General features: G+C 40.1%; 1 protein-coding gene across 1 annotated transcript; it reads right to left on the bottom strand.

Annotated features, from left to right (window-relative positions):
* Positions 1-1441: 1441 nt before the first annotated feature.
* Positions 1442-9251, bottom strand: LOC139736843 (cilia- and flagella-associated protein 263-like). Its single transcript, XM_071647509.1, has 7 exons — positions 9148-9251; positions 6551-6839; positions 5864-6100; positions 4742-4897; positions 3624-3731; positions 2742-2897; positions 1442-1841 (listed from the first exon to the last, which is right to left on the bottom strand). Exons 1-7 carry the CDS (start codon positions 9249-9251, stop codon positions 1764-1766), a joined length of 1128 nt encoding a protein of 375 aa, XP_071503610.1. The 3' UTR covers positions 1442-1763.
* Positions 9252-9566: the final 315 nt, after the last annotated feature.

Here is a 9566-nt window from a genome sequence, read left to right as displayed (position 1 = left end):
TTTTTTGTCGAAAAATAGATCCAAAATGTTGATAATTGTGATATTTATAATTTAATTTATAACAGTTATGGAAACGAGAAGAAGTTAGTCTTAATCTTACGCACGGTTTATGTACGTTCTAATTTCATTCTCCTCTTATGATCTCTAAGATATACTATTTGAGCAATTTTTAATAAAAAGAAAAATAATTTTGAAATGCCAATAATATATGTTGAGATTAATACCAATATTGGCGTAAAATATGTATGTTATATTGCTAAATGCAATGTACCTGTTTGCAATAAGACTACAAGATTAGAGATCGATCGACTTTTTTCGATCCCGCAAATTGCCTGCTGGACGCGATCTCATCGACCAATCAGGATGCTCGAAATGAATGAGCGGGTGGGGGTGGGGCCAATTTTTTCCGAAATATTTCGGGGAGACTTGGCAAACGAGACTGGACTGTTTTGGAGGTCGAGATGCGTGCGTGCGTGGCAAATAATACACGAGCGTACGGTGGGACATACGCGTGCTGTAGCGGTGTGTGCGCGCGGTAAATGATCACACAAAACAGTCCAGGCAATGGACTAATGAAGAGTATGAGAACTATCCCCTGTCGCTTTGTAATTCAGAGTCAAGTCTTTCCACAGGCCTCTTGCAACCACAGCATATCACACATAAAGTTTTGCTTCAAGAACTCGTTATGATGAGGTAATAAAGAAATAGAACAGACAACTCAAATAACAAATTTCAAATTGTGAAACATCAGTTTCAGTTTAATAACAGACCCACAAGACAGCATACGGCCTTGTGTGAACAGGATATTCAGATTATTTGTAAGCTTTGAAATATATCTATACAACCAGTCAGATCTATTCGTATCTTAGACTGTACAAATATTTACATATTTTGGTAGCAGTAACTGTTCCACTAAGATTACATTTTTTTTAATGTCATACTTAAAGAACATGGTGACACAATACGTACCAGTACTTTCACAGACATTAAATATAGTCTTTGGGTTATAACTTTTCCAATATGAGTGAAGGTTATACCTTTCTTCATTCCACAGATTATTCAAATCAAGAGCATGAACAATATCTGCACAACATAAAGATGCTTTCCATATCTGAAAGCATCGTGGACCTATGTTTATCACACTAACACAACCACAATCAGAGTGTTTGTGTGCTCTTTGCAAAGTCAGGTTACTTTTGTGCATATCTCTATTAAATCATGGCAGTTTTTTTTTTTCTGTCAAGACAGCTGTCAGCTACCAAATATATATCATTTAAAATGGATACATATATCAAGTTTTCTCAACTTTCTTCAAACCTGTTGCAAAGGTTACATAAACAAAACATCAAGGCATGATGATGACGGTAGTGACTCTGAGGCACTGTCTCTCAAGTGAATATGGCACTCTCTTAGACAGGACACAAGGCTGACATTGGACGGAATACAGTTTGAATACAATTTTTATCAGTCATCACACACATCTACCCTCGTCTGAAAAAAGTCATTTGTAGAATGACATTTGGTCCATCAAATATCTCTGCCATGCCAAGCCATAGTCGCACAAATCAACTGATATATATTAGGCTATGAAATCAGGAGTTTCAGGGTTTCCTACAGAATACAATTTGTTAGAGTTTCATGTAAATCATGAATGCCAGTAAAAAGAACCGGCAAGGAGTTGTGGTCCAGTGCTAGCTTAGTGGAAACTGGTATCACAACGTCCATTCAGTGAGATATAATTTCTGCTTCCTTGCTCGTCGGTCCTAGCTCATGACCCACTGCTGGTTTTCACTGGACATCCTCATTTGTTGCCATGTCTTTCGATGTGTCTTCAGTGCCATCTGAAACAGAAAATCGCAAAACCAGCAGCTCATGTTATTACTGTCAATGTGAAGACATTGCAGCTGTTGTAACAGACAGACAGAATGACAAATGGTGCATGTGGACATTCAACCATGATGTACGACATGAGAATAGGAAGGCATGAACATGATAACAGCTGTCAAATGGAATAAACACTCCCAGAGATCAAGTGACATTATTGTATCACACACTAACCACCTATAATTTACTGAAGAAATACTTGATACATGAACAAAGCATAGCAGCTTGCTGAACACACACTAGTAACCTAAAACCTTGTTGTCAGTTACACTATTGTCCATCCTGTCTATACATTTGCTCAGGCATTTGTCTCTGTTTTCTTTTTTTTATGATATGATCTGATCCAGTTGAAGGTTGATCAAAGAGATATATACAAGCACCATGTAATGACATTAGGACTTCTTACTTTGTTTTTCTGATTTTACAGTTAATTACTTATTAAGTGGAGGAAATGCATCTGCCAAGATATACAGTATTCAAGTGAATAACACCAAAAGGCGGAACTTGACTCCTGCAACATTTAAGGAAAAGGACCTTTCTAGCAGGCTCTGTCTTTTACCATTGCACCCACAACCTCAAAAAAGGCCATTGATCAGAATAACTACTCATAGAATCATCATCTACAATAGTAAATGCTAATGACATATGATCATGCCACTCAAGAAAATGACCACACTCCCACACCTACATGAACAATACACAAACACAAATGATGATGGAGGGTATCATATTAAAGGTATGTGACGGGTATGACTTGTTTGGTCTCTGTCTTCAGTGAGCCATTTTGTGTACGATACTTGAGTGAATGCATCAATAGCCCTTGCAGCTCTGACTGGGAGTCAGCTCCGTGAACCTACCTCTGCTATTTCCACCTTCCTCTCCCAGCTCTTCACAGTCTTCTGGAGCTCATAGAGGTCTGCTTTCTCCTGCACATACTCCACCACGTCCGGCACCTTGTAGTCCTCCAGCTGCTGCCGTAGTCTCCGATTCAGCTCTTCTGCAGAAGCTCTCTCCTGCAAGACAGAGCACACGTGTGCATGAGAAGAGGTTTATCACATGTCAGGAAAATTCCCTAGTCCAGGAACTTCTAAAGTTAAATACTCCTATCTACAATTCAAGCAATGATGACGATGATGGCAACATCATAGTTGAGTATAGTGCATGAGAGAAGTCAAGTTTCGGATTCTGAATTTGTGTCAAAGACTTGCACTTTAGTAATTACACAACCACATCTTACATCAAGTTAAACACATTTGTCGGGTGGAAAGAAGCTCAAATATGGTGTTATGCTTAAGCGATACAAAAAGAATTTCAATGATAACCTCAGTCTAAAGCAATGTGCACTTGCTAACATGAAAAAGGACTACCAGAGTACCGGACAAATCATCAATTCATAATGAATTCATAAAGTGTACATGCTATTGGAGAGGACCTATCTGTGTGAAATTTACACAATGCACCCCCCCCCCCTCCCCCATTGTCCCATTGTCCCTTCACGTTCAGCACATAAAACTCTAGCTCAATGCTCAGACTGACAGAAGCTTGAACGCACATCATGAAAATATTACATGTAGTGTTCACATCACAAGCAGAAGAGAAGTGCAGCCGAGTAAAAACTCAACTGCCTATGAGATGAAACAGCAGCCTCCTTGTACAGGAGTTTCAAGGTTTGAAGGACATCAATTGGCTCCTTAGAGCAAGAACGTCCTTATCACTTGCAAAAGAGATTAGTCCCATACCTCCTCCACTGTCTCGGTTTCTGTATCAATCCTCGACAGCAGCTCATTTCTGGATGATATCTCACTCTTGAGACGGTCTGACTCCATCGTCAGCGTCTGGAGCTTTTTCTGCGGAGATTAAACAAAACATAAAAAACTGTGACTACTCTTACATTTTATCGGATCTGTGTTTAACAACCATCATAATATGGGATTTGAACAGTTAATTGAGGATGGGAGGCATTGATTGAAAATGATGCATGATGAATTTGTAATCACTCTGAATTCTTTGAAACAATGGTGTATTCCAGTCCAAAACAGCCCAATGTACATAATATCAATTGTGATCTGAGCAATTCTCATTTACCAATCACCTGCCGTCTTTTAAGTACAGAAAGGTTTAACACTCATGGACACTGTGACACTGTTTGAAATCTGCAGTGGCATACTTACAGTGCAGGAACAAAAATCAATCAAACAAACACACTTGCTGATCATATGACTATCTCCTCTTTTTGTTTCTTTTTTCTTTTCTTTTTTTGGACATTGTACAGCTGCCTGTCCAGGCAGAATAGCATTGCACTTGACCCCTGCATGAGTTCAGAAGACATTCCCTAGCAATTACAGGGGAAGGGAATAGTTCACGACAATGAATAGGATACAGAGAGAGAGAGAGAGACAAAGAGAAAGTACTTCTAAATGGGTCAGGGTTGTGGCCATGGTGTTGCACAGTAAAGGGTAGAGGTGTATCTAAGAAGACATGAGCAACAAGTGGCAAGAGCTCAAAACATGGGAAAGAAAATATAGAGAATGGACCCTCGGAACACACACTACTGTACAAAGAATTCTTCTCTTATGCAGTATCATCTTCACATACAAAGTTGATACAGGTGACTCCCGTTGTAACAAAGTCAAGAAGATTGACTTGTTGTTGTTGTTGTTGTTGTTGTTGTTGTTGTTGTTGTTGTTGTTGTTGTTGTTGCTGTTGTTGTTGTTGTTGTCGAACAGTAAAGTACATACAGATGTAGATTAAAATTTAGGACCTTAAATTTCATTTTGTTTTAACAAAAATTTTGTTACAACCGTTCTCGTTATAACGGGAGTACACTGTCCCAGGCAGCTGGCATGTTGGTTCCTACCTTGTATGAGTTGAGGACCTGAAGTGTGTTTCCTGCCATGAGCTTGAGCCTGAGCAGGTCCTGGTTCCTCTCATCAATCTTCTCCAGATACTGGCTGTTCTCTATCTTCAGCTGCTGGAAGTCCACCTCGTGAAGAACCTCACCCATTTCCTCTTTCTAGCCAAAATATAAAAAAAACCCAAACAGACAAACAAATAAGCAAGCAAAAAAAACACGAGATATCTGTCGCAAACCTGGTTTTGGTTTGCTATTGTTTCTATAAATCATGAAGAAATTTGCATAAGCCTGGCTTCCATGTTCTGGAATGTGAATCCTCACTCTTCCAACCACCTGCAGAGTCCAATGCAGTAATACAAATGTCGTGAGGGGCATATCCTCTGATGCACATAGTCAATAGGTATGCCCAAAATGAATGGAGAATGGTCAAAGTCACAATTGATTTTGTGTTACCTGCACATGCATACCAGTTACGGTGGTGATTTTGGGTTTGTTTTTTTAGTGTGTGTTGTTGTCGTTATTTTTTATTTTTTATTTATTTTTTTTAATTTTTTTTTTTTTTTTTTTTGGGGGGGGGGGTTCAGAGCCTAAAAGCCAAAATGAGTTTATCCTGTTGTTTATGGTTTTACTGATGTCAATATTAGACACAGACCTCTTTATCTTTTTATTTTGACTGTTAAACATATTGCATGAGGGTGTCACTTGTATATCACTGGACAATACGCCAATAAATAGTCCACTATACTTTAAAAAAGAAAAAGAAAAAAAAAGAAAGTTGTATATTGATTTAAGCCACAGAGCCATGCTAATGAAACCACTTGATAAAAAAGTCCATAAAGAGGATGAAATCAATGTATTGGCACATAAAGCAGGTCTTCCTGTTACTGATATGAGTTGATTGCCATCTTCTAAATTTGATCAGCTTATGCTCTTTTCACTCATTAGATATCACGATGCGAAAGTATTCCAGGGGTAGATTTTTCAAGCACAAAGGTTTCTGATAGATTACCGGGTACCACAGATTGATATATATTTCAATTTAAGTTTCAGTGAAGATGACATGCAGACTTGCCAATGTGCCCACATGCACTCTTCAGGCTTCACAATAGAACACTTTTGGAATACCTGCTTCAGTTGAAGATGGAGTTTCTTTTTCTGCACTTTCAGGGTGGAATTCTTCAGTCTGAGTTTCTCGATCAGGGCATCTCTCGATCTCTGCTTCTCTTCATAGTACCGGACGACCTTCTCTGCCACGACCTTCTTTGTCCTGTCATTAACGGATCCCTTCAGGATGTCTCGCTCAAACTCGTAGCGGGATTTCTTGAGCTCGGCAAACCTTGTGTCCGATTCCTCCATGATGGCCTGAACAAAAAAAAAAGTGAACAGAAAAAGAAAAAAAATCCTCTTATATCACTATGATTAAATATTTGTTTTATTATATTGTCATGTTTCATGAAAGTGTGACAAAGGTGCAATACATGCAATACAAGCAATACATGAGTAATACTACCATCATATTAGAAGGAAACCAGCAGATTTTCATCAAATTCAAACCATGTGTCCTAACGAAGACTGCATTGATTTATAGACTTTGTGCAAACATAAAATCATTTTTTTTTTAAATCTAAAAATGCATTTTCTAAAGGACAGAAATTTTGCAGTCTTACCATTTAAATAAGCCTGCTAGACTGATTTTAGCCTTAGCTCTCACAACATCATCATAATTTAAGTGATGATAAATGCCTGAAAAGGAAATACTGACTACAAATTAAACAAGCATGTCGTAACTTTTCAAATGGAGACCCATCATACCTTGTAATTATCAAGAACTTTTTCGGATTCCTCTTTGAGCTTCTCAATTTCCTCTCTAAGTTCCTCAATTTCTCGCTGGGCAATGTCGCACTTCTGTTCTGATGAAAGCTTCAAGTGCTTGTCGATTCCACTGCCCTTGGACTTGCTACGCTTGCGCATCACCCTGGTGTCGTGGGTTGACTGGCTGGGTGTCGGCGCCACGGTCGCCATGGATGTGATGTTGGGCTCCACACGCTTCAGATACTTCTCAAACATGCCAGTTTCATTTTGCAGTGCTCTGTTGCCAATCCTGTCATTAATTGAAATAAGCAAAAATAACAAACATGACAGAGTAAGTGTGGATACAGCTTGCTCATTTTCTGTCTATTGTTGACATGTCGATACACAAAACCCCTAATCAAAGCACAAAGGGTTTATTGCAATATTAATTGATATCAATATTAATCAATTAATCTGATGCATCGGTAATGATCTTGCCATTCCTGTTCATTTATCTTTGAGATACAGTGACAACATATATCCATAAATGTCCATATAAAAAACACCATCGACCCGTAATGTTTTTATGTGAACCCAAGTTTATTCAATTATGGTGTTAAGTCACATGGGCCATGGATTGGGTCCGGTTCTTGTTAAAATTTGTTTTGAAAACCACACTGCAGTTTGCACAAATGTAAAGCTGTACGATAATACTTATAGGATGTAGGAAATCAGATGATTGATGATTTATCAATGACCTCAAATGGATGGGCTAAAGTCGAGAGTGACACTGATCCCAACAGCCATTTTTTTTTTTTTTTTTTTGGGGGGGGGGGGGAAGAGAGGGGTAGTTTTACTGATCAAATTAACAGTTGAATAACACTTTCAAACAGACGACTTCAAAAGAGATTTCTCTTTGTGAAGTATCCTACAGACTACATGCCCGCCTACGGATACAGTCTAACTTCCAAGTGTATTTTATACTATTTTTATTGTCTTTACATAAATCATCACAATGTGCATATCAGTCCGGGAAACCCGCTCATGAGGACCGCCCCCGCGTACGAGGATGGTCCCTCCTCATGAGGACCTCCCCCCGCCTCATGAGGCCCCCCGGGGAACGCCTCATGAGGCCCCCCATTCACTTCTTATTCATCTCACATCTGACGTATAAATTGTCGCAACTTTGCACGGTGATTTTTTGTTACACACACATGTCCGCTATCCATGATGAAAAGAAGAAAAAATCCTGTCTGTTTTTTTTTTTTTTAATCGAGTTTTAATCACCCGATGCAGAGCGCCCATCAAAACACGGGCGCCAGCGCGTTCGCACAATGCAAGACTGCCGCACCTAGCGGCCTGATCCGACTAAATATTTTCGATGCTTTTTTCTGCGGCTCTCACCTCTCCGCGCACGAATCAGCCTCGTGAAGCTGAAGTCTGACATCTTTTTACACAAATTCGTAACGAGAAAAATTAAATCAGTACTAACCTGATCTTGTCCATATATTCCAAATTACTATTCCACACTGATAGAGTAGGTGGGTAGATGACATACTCCAGTTTGTTAGCAAAATAATCACTTTGTAGGTATGACGAGTTCACTTTCTTCGTCAATTCCGCCCACGATTCCGCCGTTTGGGCGCTTTTTCTGGAATCATCCCGCGACGCGACGTACGTCGCATCACATCACGCATCCAGCACATACTAAGTACCAGACTGGTATGTGCTGGATGCGTGATGTGATGCGACGTACGTCGCGTCGCGGGATGATTCCAGAGAAAGCGCCCAAACGGTAAGCGGGCGGCGGAATCGTGAGCAGAATTGACGAAGAAAGTGAACTCGTCATACCTACAAAGTGATTATTTTGCTAACAAACTGGAGTATGTCATCTACCCACCTACTCTATCAGTGTGGAATAGTAATTTGGAATATATGGACAAGATCAGGTTAGTACTGATTTAATTTTTCTCGTTACGAATTTGTGTAAAAAGATGTCAGACTTCAGCTTCACGAGGCTAATTCGTGCGCGGAGAGGTGAGAGCCGCAGAAAAAAGCATCGAAAATATTTAGTCGGATCAGGCCGCTAGGTGCGGCAGTCTTGCATTGTGCGAACGCGCTGGCGCCCGTGTTTTGATGGGCGCTCTGCATCGGGTGATTAACACTCGATTTAAAAAAAAAAAACAGACAGGATTTTTTCTTCTTTTCATTATGGATAGTGGACATGTGTGTGTAACAAAAAATCACCGTGCAAAGTTGCGACAATTTATACGTCAGATGTGAGATGAATAAGAAGTGAATGGGGGGCCTCATGAGGCGTTCCCCGGGGGGCCTCATGAGGCGGGGGGAGGTCCTCATGAGGAGGGACCATCCTCGTACGCGGGGGCGGTCCTCATGAGCGGGTTTCCCGGACTGATATGTAAATTGTTGTAACGTTAGACCTGTCTGATTAATCAGCATCTTTCATCAGTAAATCAAACCTCCAAATCTCTGTCAACAGGAGTCATAGCCACAAATTTCAAGGATCTACGTTTACTAGGGGTAGACCCCTAATTTAGGGTAACTGCTGCATCACTAAGATTATGTGGGGCAAAATACATAAATTGAGAACAACTTACTGAAGTTCCTCCAACAACTGAGCCAGTTCTTCGTCCGTAAAGTTGTGGAGAGGGTCATCTTGAGGATCGTGGGAAGATGTGGTGACGCTTTCATTATCCGCCATAATGTTCTGTTTTTATTTTACGATAGCAATAATCAGATGAGTGTAGGCCTACCAGAAAACAACTAGAAATTGTGAATCAGTCCTCGACCCTGGTGACGCTGATCGGTTGCAGATTTTCAAGACTATTTTTGCAGACGTGTGTGTATTGCAGGCACGGCGCGGGGTACGTTGATGCTGCTAGAAAGCAACTGGTCGGTAGTATGAGTTCCAATGTAATGTCCGTATACAAAATACACCATCTTTTCCATGCATTTCAATTCTCATACTAGTACACGTATCAGAATTCACTCGAGTTAGTTAGCTACAGTCCCGCAC

Source organism: Diadema antillarum, unplaced genomic scaffold, assembly GCF_040938485.1.
Source record: "Diadema antillarum isolate AM-2024a unplaced genomic scaffold, OU_Dant_1.0 scf00000028, whole genome shotgun sequence".
Classification (NCBI taxonomy): domain Eukaryota; kingdom Metazoa; phylum Echinodermata; class Echinoidea; order Diadematoida; family Diadematidae; genus Diadema; species Diadema antillarum.
The sequence above is the reverse complement of the archived record's forward strand: the minus strand, read 5'-3'. Positions and strand labels throughout refer to the sequence as shown.

Coding starts and splice junctions, on each gene's coding strand:
- LOC139736843 (XM_071647509.1), bottom strand. CDS start 9,251: ATGGCGGATAATGAAAGCGTCACCACATCTTCCCACGATCCTCAAGAT. Junction 6,101..6,550: donor AAGTTCTTGATAATTACAAG/GTATGATGGGTC, acceptor TTTTTTGTTCAG/GCCATCATGGAGGAATCGGA. Junction 3,732..4,741: donor AGGTCCTCAACTCATACAAG/GTAGGAACCAAC, acceptor TAATCTCCGCAG/AAAAAGCTCCAGACGCTGAC.